The 14,853-nt window shown below is 39.8% G+C and overlaps 1 protein-coding gene across 1 annotated transcript in view; it reads right to left on the bottom strand.

The window, feature by feature from the left end:
- ITCH (itchy E3 ubiquitin protein ligase) overlaps positions 1-14,853 on the bottom strand; it is a 51,839-nt gene that overhangs the window by 19,277 nt on the left and 17,709 nt on the right. The window contains exons 2-11 of the mRNA XM_060277251.2: positions 14,434-14,524; positions 11,398-11,539; positions 9,684-9,808; positions 7,506-7,643; positions 6,784-6,826; positions 5,794-5,963; positions 4,740-4,962; positions 2,402-2,497; positions 1,535-1,709; positions 608-668 (exon numbers count right to left, since the gene is read on the bottom strand). Coding sequence (XP_060133234.2) covers positions 608-668; positions 1,535-1,709; positions 2,402-2,497; positions 4,740-4,962; positions 5,794-5,963; positions 6,784-6,826; positions 7,506-7,643; positions 9,684-9,808; positions 11,398-11,539; positions 14,434-14,503 — 1,243 coding nt within the window. The 5' untranslated portion in view covers positions 14,504-14,524. The remainder of the gene's footprint in view (positions 1-607; positions 669-1,534; positions 1,710-2,401; positions 2,498-4,739; positions 4,963-5,793; positions 5,964-6,783; positions 6,827-7,505; positions 7,644-9,683; positions 9,809-11,397; positions 11,540-14,433; positions 14,525-14,853) is intronic.

Below are 14,853 nucleotides of genomic sequence, written 5' to 3'. Positions count from 1 at the left end.
GCATACTACAAGAAAGAAGATTCCACCTAAACATTAGGAAGAACTTCCTGACAGTAAAAGCTGTTCGACAGTGGAATTTGCTGCCAAAAAGTGTGGAGTCTCCTTCTTTGGAGGTCTTTAAGCAGAGGCTTGACAGCCATATGTCAAGAATACTTTGATGGTGTTTCCTGCTTGGCAGGGGGTTGGACTGGATGGCCCTCGTGGTCTCTTCCAACTCTATGATTCTATGATAATATGTATGAAAGATAGGTCTTCACTCCTGAAGGCACTCTTTCATTGTCTCCTGAAACAGATGGATGCCAACCAATGGGTCTTTGTGCTTCTCAGATGAGCTGTGCTACATATTACACTATTTCTCTTGGGATATGAACACAATTTATCTACAAAGACTGCCCAACACCTACAGAGATTTGCAGTCTGGCTGGCCGGAAGCGACATTATTGTGATCCCTGAGTAAAATCTACTACTTTTATCAGGTTTCTGGAGTCACCAGAGTGCAATAATAATAATAATAAACCCTCATGATGGCAGAGGAATAGCTAGACTCAGTGTTGGCTTGGACCACTATATCAGTGATGTTGAGAACCAGAACTTTTAAAGACCTTACCCCATCCATGTGGCAGGGGACCAAGAGGATCAAATTCTTTGTTCTGTGTGAAGTCTTGATTCTGCAATCACAAGAACGCATACTATAAACTACTGACTTAAAAATCTAAGCTTGGATAAATCATATACATTATACTTACAACTCTTTCATTTTTTAAAAGACCTTTCCACCTTTTTGTAATGAAGGTAAAATCACCTAACAAGATCCTGGACCGATTTGTTTTAACTGTGGAAAGTTTCTTACCCATCAGCACCTCTCTCACTTTTCCAAACAAATGCCCACAAAAACTAGGAAAGGAATAGGATTTTACCATCCCAAAATGGTAATATGTCTGTCCTTATGGGAGAACCACTGCATCCACCTTTCTGGTGGATGATCTAACAGACTTCCGCTCCTCAGTAGAGGCAACCTACTTTCGTCCAATTCTGAAGAAAATAAAAATGCCAAGCCAGAGACCTGATAATATGGTTTCCAAGGATAGCATCCTGTGAAGTTCAATCAAAATATGCTCTCACTATGCCTTGAACAAAACTTGCCAGTAACTCTGCGCTTGCCTACAGCTGCTTGAATTAACATGACAAAGTTTGCTTGCAAATGGCAAAGTAAGAAGCCATAGGCAAAATATATTTGATTCGTAACCCTCTGGGATCAATTTAAACTACAACTGAATCTGATAAACAGGTTATACTTGTACTTTGTATACTAAAGAAATTTCCATTGAAATGTTTGGAGGAAAGTGAATAACTTTCATGTCTAGCAATCAACCCTGTTTTATTTAGATTCTACTCTATTTTTTGCTGTTTGTGAAATATTAGTGATTACTTATTAGGAATTTTAGGCTGAGGATAGAGCAAGTGCTGTTGAGTTAATCTGCATTAGCTGATGTTATGCCAATAAGAATTCCAGCCCAATCTTCAGCGTTCTCACCCCATATATAAACCTCTGGTTAAATTGTTGCATAGCTCCTTGAAGCTGGCTGCGCTGAAGTTGCCACTGTTCATAATTCCGGACAGATTCCAAAGTTGGCCGCTGCCAGGTTGTTGTTCTGGTGAAATGGTCAACATAGTAAATCCGCCCCATGTTGTCAACTCGACGTTCCCAGCTAAAGAACACAGATGAGATAATCAAATGAATGCACTGACTTCACAGTAGGCTACAGTCTGACAGAATAGAATACAGGAGCTCTTGTTGAACATAATAGGACAAAGCGGGTCAGCACAATAATTCCTCAGTTTTGCTTTATGTCACCTTATTACTCAATTCCAAGGGGTTTATCATTTGATTAAAGGTTCTGCACTTTGCTCTGAACTTCCTAATTTGAGGTAGCAATATCGATTTATCGGCCCATCATTTTTTTTTTTGAAACCTTTAGAAGTGTGCTACAAGTCCAAAGGATGAGAAAATACCACTTTCATATGATGCAGACCCCACACACATCTGATTTCTTTGGCTGGTTTCGATTCTCCTCTACTGAAACAGTGAGCAGCATACCATGCTTAAATATACCATTTCCATGCCTAGAGGCACTTCAGTTCCTGTCAAGGAATGCCACAGATTTTGGCGGTTTGTGCCACCGTTGGCCTCCCATGGCCTAATATAACTGACATTTCTACAGCCAGTCTTAAGATTCTACATACATAGAATAAAGTGCAAATTAGACCCATTTTCTTTTCACAAAACCTTGACTTAGCTATCCAGCAGTGCAATATTTTAACTGGACCTAAGCTGGACATGAAGATGGCAAGCTACAAGCATGTTATCAAGTACAGTTTGACAGATCACCAAATGACTCACCCTGGGGGAAGAGGTTCTGGCCTATCCCATGTAGTTCTTTTTTCAACATGATCTACGTAATATACTCGGCCATGTTGATCCACTCGTTGTTCCCAGCTGGAAATACACAAATAATTCATATGTACTATTGTGCCAACCTATTCACCTTGTTGCTTTCTCATAGTTCTTATTTCCAAATGGTCCCCTGATCTGTTTTGTATACAGTAAGCCTGCCAGTTATGCGGGGGTTACGTTCCAGAGATTGCATCTAAAATCACATATAGTCAAAATGCCAAAGTCATTTTTCCTTGAACCCCACCCCCTTCCCTTTCCTTTTAATTTTTATTTTGCCATGCATGTAAGTTGCAGGCTTACTGTATAGGACTAAATCTTCATTGTGACAATTAATAAAATGACATTTTCAAACACATTTGTTTCTATACAAGACAAATACCCAGGTTTAATTTTACATTTTTATTTATGACACTAGTACCATAAAACAGTGTTTCTCAACCAGTGTGCCTCCAGATGTTTTGGGACCACAACTCCCATCATTCCTGACCACTGGTCTTGCTAGCTAGGGATGATGGGAGTTGTAGTCCCAAAACATCTGGAGGCACACTGGTTGAGAAACACTGCCATAAAACTCTTGAGGGACATTCTATGATTCCTTCCATTGTACACATTTTATAGGAATATGATTTATTGGTCATCTTTGTAGTGTTCCCCTACTTTCTCACAGTTGCAGAGTACCATATATGGGAATTATCTGTTGTGATCTTATATGAATCTTGTAAAGTATGTTAGGCTGACAGAAGTCTGCTCCAAAGTCAACAAGTTAGGATCTGAACCCCACCCCTGTGGTTGAGGTCTGACACTACTCTTCTCACAAGGTGTGGATGAAGGGCAGACCACAATCCACCAGTGGATCAGTAGTTCTTTTCTCAGTGCCTGTTTACTTACAGACTTCCTATGGATATCTAGCTAGCCATTGTGGAAGAAAGCACACTGAATGAATGAATCTTGATCTAATCCAGAAAGGCAAAACTTCTATTTTTCAGGAAGAGTGCATAGTTTGCAACTGCTATGGCATGACTAACATTATTGGAGATTTTGAAAATGTACTCTTGCTTTAGAAATTTAGTGAATCACAGAGCTTCTTTAAAACGTACTCCATGAAAACATATTCAGCTCCATCCTGTACCATATCACACTGACTTAAAATCAAAAATTTCAGGACATTTAGATTCCAAACTCACTAAGCAGCTACAGCCACATTAGCCCACTGTGGCTACATGCTACCACATATATTGCACACATAGAATTGTACCCATTTCTCACTATGCATATTCAAACTGCAGCAATTCAACTGTATTTATAAACATACTGGCTTTCTTGTATTGGTATTTAGCTATGGAAGTTTTGAAATTCTGATCATCATCATATTTGGGCACATACAATAGTTTTTTTTTTGCAGGGAATGGACATGATGGGGGGAAAAGGCTTCTAAAACTTATTATTGGGGTGTGTCATTTATCATGGAATTATGTGCTCATTCCAATTAACTTTTACCACTGTATTGTGAGGTAGTCTGCCACAATATAAACAAATGTATCTTTTTCCATAAGCCAAGTGCTGAACTTAGTAGTTCTTAGATAGGGAGACAGACAAAAGGATCTCATGCTCTAATATTCATTTTTGCCTTTGCTCACTTCTTCAAGCAACAAAATTGCTGAGAAGACTGAAAAGTATGATCATTATCTTTGATACTTGCCTTTCTCAGCTCATATTACTGCTCTAGATAAAGTCTGTTGATTGTCTCTCTGTATTAGCTTGGATTTCAAGAACTGTGAAGAGTTCTACTTGCAGGAATAGGGCTTCCCTGCCTCTTCCTTCCTGAAAAGATATTCCTGGTGGTCTGCAGACTCTACAGAATGCAAAGGTGTATGGCACAAGGAGCTGCAGTGAGTGAATTCATGAAAATTAGAACAAAAAGTTCCACTCTTTGTGCTGTTTCTCATCTCTGTGATTTCTCTCAACTCAGTTAATTCATGGTATCTTTCACTTTAATATTTAGCTGACCTCTCAGTTTTAAATAATTAAAAACTCATACCTTGTCTCAAGCACTTGTTGGTGTTGGTGTTCTATTTTTTTCGAATTATTACATAGATTTTACTTCAACTCTTTTGTGGCTTTTTTTTTAGTTCCACCCTCCAAATGCAATATACTGTGTAAAGCATAGTATATTTTGGTGCTTTTAGAAATCAAATGGATGAGACTAAGGAAAATTGTATCTTGCTGGCAATTTTGTGTTAGAGACATGTGTATAACATAAAACCTATGAGCATCAAACTCTTACCCAGGTGGAAGAGGACCTTGACTAACTGTGTGATGTGGCTGTGAAGCTGGAGTTACTGGCTGAACTTGTCTGGATATAGGTGGGGTGGCCAAAGCAGGTACTGCAGGAGCACCCGTTCCTGCTGTTGCTCCTTCTGAGTTTTGTTCCGATGCTGAACTTGTAGTTGGCACCAATCCTGCACTAGCCCCTTCTGATTCTGTTGAGGAAGTACCATTGACACATGCTGCAAAGAACACAGGCAAGAAAAATATTTGTGTTTATTTTAATTCCAGTATTTGTATATTTATTTATACTCCACCTTTCCTCCTGAAATGGACTCAAGACAGCAGTACAGCAAAGCAAGAGCAGATAAGCCCTCAAGTAACTACTTGCTGCACGGCAGTTATTAAGTTCCCAGACTTCTAAGTAAAAGTAGTCAATGGCAGAAACCCTTTCAACAACATTTCCACAAACCTATGAGAACTCAGTTCAACCCTAAATGGAAAGGCCTTCTTGAATTTTAGTTTGGCTCATTGTTCAATTTCATTTACAGGAAATCTGTACTCTGATTAAGAGAACACTATGAAAGAGATTCTTTTTGCAGCAGTTGCCTCTTTCTCTTGACCACAGAAAGCTTGAAGTCCTTGAAAATAAAATTCCAGAATGCAACTTCAGTAGGCGTCACATAAAGCTACTTCAGTATTTTGTATGAAGAAAACTTCCATAATTTAACTATGGGACAATGTGTGTTCTCAGAATTACCATATGATGCACTTCTGAGCTGCATAGCTTTTCCTTTCAGCAGTTTAAGAATGCTTTGCTGAAGGTCAGACAGAAATATATCTGGCTTCACAAATGCTAAAGCATGCCTATTATGAATTAAGCCACACTTTTTTTGGAGGGGGAATGTTCTAAAAAGGAACTATAAAAACTGAACCATGTGACATTATCTTCTATTATATTAGACACAGCTTCAATACAAGAGTGCAGTGGGCAGAATACATTGAACAAACTTAATTCAAACAAACACTGCAATCAAGAGCTTTAAAGTGATACTTTTCTCTTGCAGACATACCAGATGTAGGAGAGGGTCTACGTGGAGTAGGTGGAGGTGGCCGAGATGGTCTAGGCGGTCTAGCAGGCTTACAACCTCCATTTGCAATTAATGGAGAATCATTGCCATTAGATGCTCTGCTGTCACTAGACCCAGGAGACTCACAGCTTTCAGGACCATTTGTATTGTTCCTTTATGAGAAAGCACAACACAAGAGATCTCACTGAATGTTAAAACAATTCTGAAAAACAAGTTTCCTAATTGAAGTCTTGTCACAATTCATATAAACAAATTAGAACCCTGTTCTTTTAAAAGTTCAGAAACATATATATAATCATATATAGTGATGCCATCAAAACATATGCTCCTTGAGCAGAAATATGAATCACAGAGGCTCATAATGCTCACCTTAAAGATAAAACAAACACTGCTTTGTTGTTGTTTAGTCGTAAATAATTTTTCTCCAGCTTAGATTTTAGGCTACAAATTTTACAACAGCTTCCTAACTACATTGGGTATAAGCTTTCTTGTGCATGCACACAAAAGCTTATACCCATAACATACTTAGTTGGTCTCTAAGGTGCTACTGGACATTTTTTTTATTTAGTGGTACCTTGGTTAATGAGCTTAATCTGTTCCGGAAGTCTGTTCTTAAACCAAAGCATTTTTAAACCAAGGCATGCTTTCCCATAGCAGTGGGGGACTCAATTTACAAATGGAACACATTCAACAGGAAGTGGAACATGTTCTGCTTCCAAGGCAAAGTTCACAAACCAAAACAGCTACTTCTGGGTTTGCAGTGTTCTTAATCCAAGTTGTTCATAAACTAAGCTGTTCTTAAACCAAGGTCCCACTGTACTAAAACTACTAAGGACGCTTGTCTCCCCATGACCACTTCCAACCAGTTTCCAATACTCTGAAATATCTACAAAACTGCTAGATCTCAGCACTTTAAACATCACAACTATCAGCATTCCACAACTCCACTGCAGATGTGGAAAACCACCTTACCTTGTTTCATTTTTTGCTCTGGAGCCATTATTCTGCACGGGACCTTTAATATTAAAAATAAGGAAATAGAAACTTATTTTAACATTTGTGTTGTCTTATAAAGAGACATAAGCAATAAGCACGATTTTCACTATTGGTCAAAATATATGCCATTTACCTTTAATTATTGCAAGAGATCAGAGTTCCCACAACAGCCCCAATACAGAGTATGGATAAAGTTTTTGGTACTTTAGAGCTGGAGTGAGCAGAAGGTAGATTGGGAATTACTGGCTCTCTCAGTAATTTGCCTCCCACAGACAGACCACAAGCAGTTAACCAAGAATAAACCTTGTCTGGATTGAGGCAAACCATGCCCCCTGCTTCAGACATAACACGAAGCTAAACTGTGGCTTAGCCCCAGGTAGTGTGGCAGGAGAAACACCAGGGGAGCAGCAAAGTAGATGCAATTTTTACTGTGGCTACCAGTATGTGTGCTCATTCATGCTTAGCCATGATTTGGCTTAAGTGTTATGTGCAAGCCAAGTCACTGTCTTCAGTACTCTCAAAATGCATGTATATAGGTTTGTAACCTAAAGCACTTTGGCTTACAGTCCTTATCAGGGTTCAATGCATTCTTCAAGAAAAGCCAAATGCTACCAACAAAAGCAAATGTTATTTAATATAAACAACTAGTTATATGATGCAACAGCAGTGTGCACACATAGAGGGTAAATATTACTCACTTCTTCTACTTGGAGCATCACCATTACTCAGCAGCTCAGGATCTACCTGCATGCCATCTAAACAGACAGACAACTCTCCAATCCCATCTGTTGATTCTTTGTCACCAATAAGCATCATATTCACCACCACTTGTTCAACTATTGAAAATATACAGAAAAATCAATGTTCTTAACTGCCTTGTATTTTTATTGCAGTGAACTTGATTAAGGTTTATACAATTTTATGAAAAAGCTGAGGAAAGCATTTAAGAAATGACCACAGTTCCATTTCACCTTACACATTCAGTGATCACTGCACATGGTGAGCCTCAGAAAACTTTACTAAATGGGGGCAATTCCCTTCCTGAAAAATAGGATTCTACAGCTTTAACTCCTTGTTTTAAATTTGACATCCATGCTCAGCCCATGCAATCAAAGATTACAGTCCATATTCAACACCTGCACTGAGCAGAATCCATCTAGAGCACAGGTGTCAAACACAAGGCCCGGGGGCCAAATCCGGCCCGCCAGACCTCATCATGTGGCCCGCCGAGCGCCCCAGCCAGCGGGACCCAGCAGTGGGACCTTGCCGCTGAAGCGCTGCGCCAACAAAGCGCCGACAAACAGCTGGGGCCGGGGAAATGCTTTTTGCCCCTGGGTCCCTTCGCGCTCTTTTCTGGCGCTGAATCAAGGCGGCGACCCCTCCTCCCTTTCTTTCTTCCTCTCTCTCGTTCTTATTCTTTCTTTCCCTCTCCTTCCTTCCTTCTTTATCTCTGTCTTCTCTCCCTCTTTCTCTTTCCTTCTTTATTCCTTCTTTCCTACTCTTCTTTCTCTCACCTCTTTCCTTCCTCTCTCCCTCCTGCTCCCTCTTTTCTTTCTTCCTTTCTTCCTTCCTTTCTTCCTTCCGTCCTTACCAACTTTCTTCCTCTCCCTCATTCTTATTCTTTCTTTCCCTCTCTACTTCCTTCCTTCTTTCTCCCTTTCCGTCTTTTCTCCCTCTTTCTTTTTCTTTCCTTCTTTATTCCCTTCCTTATTTCCTACTCTTCTTTCTCTCCCCTCTTTCCTTCCTTCCTTCCCCTCTCCCTCTCCCTCCCACTCCCTCTTTCCTTCCTTCCTTCCTTCCTTCCTTCCTTCCTTCCTTCCTTCCTTCCTCCCCTCCCCTCCCCTCCCCTCCCTCTCCCTCTCCTCAGAAACATAGGATGCTGCTTTATACTTCTGGCCCTTAAACCCTGGAACCAGGAGAGCAGCTCCAGTGAGTCAACCTCAGCTTTGGTGAAGGGTGGTGGCTCACTGGCAGAACATCTGTCCTGCATGCAGAAGGATCCCCAACATTTCATGCAGGACCTTTTCAGGGCTGCTTGCAAGCTCTGCAAAGGTCCTGCATGAAACCCTAGCGAGCCTCCACCACCCAGTGCAGTTACCAAAAATCATTTTTCAATAAATTGTACAATAATTGTTTGAATATCTACTTGCCATTATTCTGACTATGTTTCTGCTTTCAGAGCTAGTTATTACTTACATTATTACAAAAACAGTAATAATTGAATGCAGTGACAATAATTTATGTTAATAAAGAGTGGACACATAGTCCTACAGATACATCCGGCCCTTTGAGGGTGACCAAACTGCTGATGCGGCCCCCGATGAATTTGAGTTTGACACCCCTGATCTAGAGCATTTGCTCTTGTGAGTAAAGTCCACAGCAATAACCACAGAACAGGTACCATCAGATTCTTAGCAATGAATTAATGTTATATGGTATATTGTTCTGATTTCCCTAAATGTCCCTAGCAGAACAATGTATAATTCTCATTTATTTTTATGTCATTCCCAGGTTGTGCCACGCTTCTCTCAATAATCGGCAGAAGCAAAACTCATCCATGAATATCTTTAACATCAAACAAAAGAGCCCTCATAACCGTACAATTAATAATAAGAGTTTAAGCATAGTTACATAGTCTCTGTGCCTACTGTTGTAGAACCCCATTCATAAAAGGGACCATATATGTCAGACCTAAACATGTTCCAAATGAACCAAATTTTAGTGGGGACTTCATGGAAAGATTTCTGGTTCCTAGGACCCTATGAAATACTGCAGGGGTGGGCATCACACTTCTTAAGATCTTTCATATTAACATTTGCCCACACCCCCCAAAAAAAGTTTACATCATTTCAAGTTATGTGTTTTTGTATACTTACGTTTCATATTGTTTGCTTTGAGAGTCTCTTTAATTTCTAGAGTGGCGCTTCCCAATAAGACATCAGATTTCAACGTTTGGTGACTCCATACGCGGAAGCACAGGTTGCTGACAGGTGAGACAATTCTAAAAAGAAGAAGCAAGAAATACTGTAATGCATACTTGCAAGTTCCATTTAGAAATACTTCTGAGTAACTTAGAATCATAGACTTATAAACTGTAGAGTTGCAAGGGACACCAAGGGTCATCTAGTCTAACACCCTGCAATGATTTCAGGGTCATGAATTTGAGCCCCTTGTTGGGCAAAGATTCCTACACTGTAGGGCATGGGTACGGGGCTGGATCAGGCCCAATCACCTTCTCAATCCAGCCCGTGGATGGTCCGGGAATCAGCATGTTTTTACATGAGTAGAATGTAACCTTTTATTTAAAATGCATCTCTGGGTTATTTGTGGGACATAGGAATTCGTTCATCCCCCCCCCCAATATAATCCGGCCCCCCACAAGGTCTGAGGGACATTGGACTGGCCCCCTGCTAAAAAAGTTTGCTGGCCCCTGCTGTAGGGGGTGGGACTAGATGATCCTTCATGGTCCCTTCCAACAGAATATCAACTAGATTATACATGACAGATGGCTGCCTAACCTCTGCTTAAAATCTCCAAGGCAGAAGAGTCCACCACCTTTCATGGGAGTCTGTTCCACTGTCAAACAGCTCTTACCTGTCACTTACAGTTACAAAATTGACACCCCCAATAAATAAATGCACAAATCAACTGAACTTCCAAGAGCTATCATATTCCAAACAGTAGTAACATTTATAGAAAAATGTGGCTTTTTATGACAAAAATTAATCCTGCAAATATATGTTTATTTCAGTAGCACATAAATGAGGAACCATGTGCACAAATATATATATATATATATATATATATATATATATATATATATATATACTCTAAGTGTACTTATTTCACAATAAATCATAACAGGCAGATTTTTACATGCAGGCTTTGAAGTCTTAGAAGCAAGAACAATATTTACACATTTCACTAAGTTTTAGGGGGAAATATCCTTTCTTCTAGCAACTGTATGCTTCTTTAGTTCCCTCCTCATTCCTTGTACACCTTGGTTCAGATACAAAGATGTTTAAAGTTGCTCACCTATGTACATTGGGACGTTCTGGGCTTCCCTTCTATGGAACAACTCCCTGTACTCCCCCCTATTCATGAAGCTCAGGGAACCCACCTAGTGCCACACCTTACACAGTGTAAGGGGCTGAAACCCATATAACCTAGTTTGCAGAGCTACCGGTCTGCCTCCGTGCCTAATTAAAAACAAAAACAAAAAAACTAAAACATTTAAACCAGTTAAATCAAATCAAATACCTTTACTGGCATCACAGTATAAAACATTTCAAGTCACTGGGATAATTAAAAGGACTAGGGTGAAGCTGCCGAGGGTTATAAGGTCACACTATGATCGTGTGCACTTAGATATTATACAAATCAGGTGAATGAATTAAAACTGGGGGGAAAGATTTGGAGTTCTCCAATTACAGATATTGGGAATGGCTCAGAACAGAATACTGTTTCCTATGAACACACACCCTGATAAGACCTGCATTTTCCTCTTGTCAATATCCAGCCCACAGTATAAGGCAACTGCATTTGTTTCTTATAACAAAATAACAAAATAAGGAACATTTCCAAACCTACACTGTAAGATGTTGTTTCCATTTTGGACTATTAGTATTGTTGCACTTTTCTGTTTTCTTTGACTGTCCATCAACTGAGACTTCCACGTAAGGGCTGGGTCCAAACCATTTGTTTTTGTTTTCTTTCAACTTCGCAGAAATAACTATTGAAAGAGAATGAATGAGTGCTTTATTTGCTTCAGCAACTTCTAAAGTTTCTATTACCTAGCAAAGTAGATTATGGAACCACAGCCAAATTACAACTCTTTTACATTGACAGAAAAGACACCATGACACAAAGTCCTTTCATTTGGATGTAATATTTACACTGGACCAAAGATTTCCTCTTCCATTCAGTCAATTTAAAACCTAAGATGAAACATTTGTCAAGCCATCACTATATCAAGCCATTTAATTTTCTTAAACCTTTCCAAAACTACATTCACCACCCCAATTCTGATCCATTTAGCTCTTGTTGCTGGTATGCCCACCTTTTGCTAATTAATTACATGACACTTTTTAAAGTAAACATAAACATTTTTAGATGTAAAGATGTATGCAAAAGTCTTAGTTCTGTGTGCTCCATTTGCACTCACACATTTTCTTATGCTGTACCATACCAACCACAACAAATATTTTATGTTACCACTATTGGCTGCAGCATGTAAAAAAGTGGACCAATTAATTTTGCATGTCTTCTTGTTGTCTTGGTGGTATTTATATAGCTACACTAGTCAAATTTAGCACCAGAAGTGTTGAGTCTCTCACTGCAGTTATGAAAGTGAAATAAGTAGTCAGTTTTAAACAACTGTGCTTTATTTGGAATGCTGAAGTGTGTTCTTCAGTGTGTGAGTTAAGTAATGAGAAAGTGAGCCTGGCTCAACAAAATTAACATCAAGCAAATAAAAAATATTTCTCTTTAGAAATTGTACCACTCAGCAAAGATATATTTTATTTCTGCTCACACCATTGCAAGTGGCTTATTTCTTTCTGGTCTTGCCTCACCATCAACTGTTCACATTTACCTAGCACTTTTACTGCCAAAATTACTCATATATCTTGTCAGTCTGACGCACTTCAAGCCCTTCTTTAAATCCCTGAATTGGTTTTTTGCCTGCACCAGGATGTTACATAAGCTTCTTGCCCTTATCTTCAAAACCCTCCATGTTTCTCCCCCCACCCCCATTTTTTCCCCTGTTGTTCTATCCCAACGCACCGCTTCCTGTGATTTTCACTTGCCCAGGTCCACTCTACTCAATTATTTGAAGAGATCTCCTGCTACTTGAAACAAACCCACTCTTTCTCCCTTGCTTTCCCTTATGATTGGAATGGCCTTCCAGAACATCTCTCCATGTGACCTATGTGCTTCAAGCCCTTCCACACATTTTCCACGAAGCCTTTGAAACAACCCTCTGTTCTCAATATCCTGCAACTTAAGTGCATCCCTGCCATCAGATCCCTTCCCTTCCTCTGTTTCCCTATAAACCTCTTGAGGTAGGGGGAAGGCAAACCTGTTCTTTGTTAAGGGCCATGTAAACAGATAATTCCATGTAAACAAATAAACAAGCAAACAAACAAACAAACAAACAAACAAATACACACTGTGTATGTGGAAGTAGCTAAGAAGTGGCAACTACTTGTGTGAGTGGTCAGTCATGGAACATGTCATCTGTTGCTTGGAGATAAGTGGAATTCTCTACGTATTATTTATGATCATGAAGGCAAGCTTATCTGATGCCTCCTGGGCCAGTCTGCCTGCCTCTTAATAGACAGCAGAAGTTGCTTAAACCCCTTCCCCCCAACCTCCCCATTTCCTGGCTGAGATCTCTCCATATCCAATCTCTCCAATGTCTCTTATGATGTCGTTATCTTGACTGACAATGCTGCAGACCTACACAGTCCTTTTCCCGTCTTTACAGTAGATGCACTAGTGCCTGGGTCATTGCAAGCTTTCCTTGGTAACACTCCATTTTTCTTGACTCAAGTGACGCCACACTAGGACATTTTTTTTCTAAAGTAACACTCATGGGTGTTATATACAAGGTGAAGACACTAAAGTCTAACATAATAAATAATTTGGAGGAAGTAGATTCTAGTTTAACTACTTACAACACAGTTATGCTAGATTAAACAGATTTTAAAACAGACTTAAAAGTAAATTGCGACACCGCCCCCAGTGCCTTAAAAATAAAAAATCACCTATCATCTGGTTCTTCAAGCTAGGAGTCTATACTGATCACTCATTCATATACCATATTTTTGGCCTTAACTGTCATAGTGCAGATGAGCCAAAATAAAGTTTCCTTCAAAGACCACTGGTATATACAAATGCTACTTGATATCTATTAATACCTTCAAATACATATTAATGAATCAAAAAAGGAGGCAATGTGCATTCTTTCCCTAAAAGGTTATTCCCTAGGCCAGTGGTTTTCAACCAGTGTGCTGTGGCACCCTGGGATGCCTTGAATGATTGTCAGGAGCGCCGCAGGCAACACTGGACTCTATCCCTCTTTCCTTACCTCCCTCCTCTGCTGCCCTCTTGCAATCTCTGCCTCACAAAGGCTTGGGGGGGGGCTGTTTGTTGCAGCAGCCCTGGCTACAAGCTCCTCACTATGCACTAGTTGTAATGGATTAAAACCAATTTGTAAAAGGTCTGTAGAAACCTGCTTAAACGACACTGAAATAACAAAGCAGAGTGATAAACCAACAACACTAGCTGGAATAGAAAAAATATTTGAAGGCTTTTGGCACAAAATTCCATTAAAACACCTCTGAATCCAATGTGAACATGGTAGTGGACAAATTCTGTTCCAGTGGTCACAGGGAAATAGTGACAGAGCATGTTCACTCCTCAGCATCTCCAGTCAAAAGAAGTATTAGATAAGGCCGGGAAAGACGTTCTGACAATGTTAAGGACTGTGGGGCAGTTACAGTTAGATGGGCAAATGGCTTGACTTGACACGAGGGATCTTCATATGCCTTCCAATAGGATTTGTTGTAGATTTTCCCATAAAAATGTGGGGAAAGGCCACATAGGAGTGTTTGAGACACTTACCAGTGATCTGAAGCTGTGATTTCATAGTTAGTCCACTGACAGGCTCTGAATTTGACCCATTGCCAGCCATACCACAGGAAGGTACATGAACCTGAATGAAGAAACAAAAAAAAAAACTTTACTCTTGAGATAGAGACTACAATTGAGTTCAATTGAGAAAAATATAAATATAAAATTAAGCTCAGTTGCCATATACATTAATATAGTAGCCAACTACACTATAGGACATCTAGGTAGACTCCCACAAGAGGTTGTGGACTCTCCTTCTTTGGAATATTTTAAACAGAGGTTGGATTGGATGGCCATCATATATGATCTAGTTGAGATTCCTGCACTGCAAGGGGTTGAGCTAGCTATTCCTCAGGGTCCCTTCCAACTCTACAATTCTATTACAGTGGTACCTCTACTTACAAATAACTC

This window comes from Zootoca vivipara, chromosome 7 (assembly GCF_965207765.1).
Source record: "Zootoca vivipara chromosome 7, rZooViv2.hap1.1, whole genome shotgun sequence".
In the NCBI taxonomy this organism is placed as follows: Eukaryota; Metazoa; Chordata; class Lepidosauria; order Squamata; family Lacertidae; genus Zootoca; species Zootoca vivipara.
The sequence above is the reverse complement of the archived record's forward strand: the minus strand, read 5'-3'. Positions and strand labels throughout refer to the sequence as shown.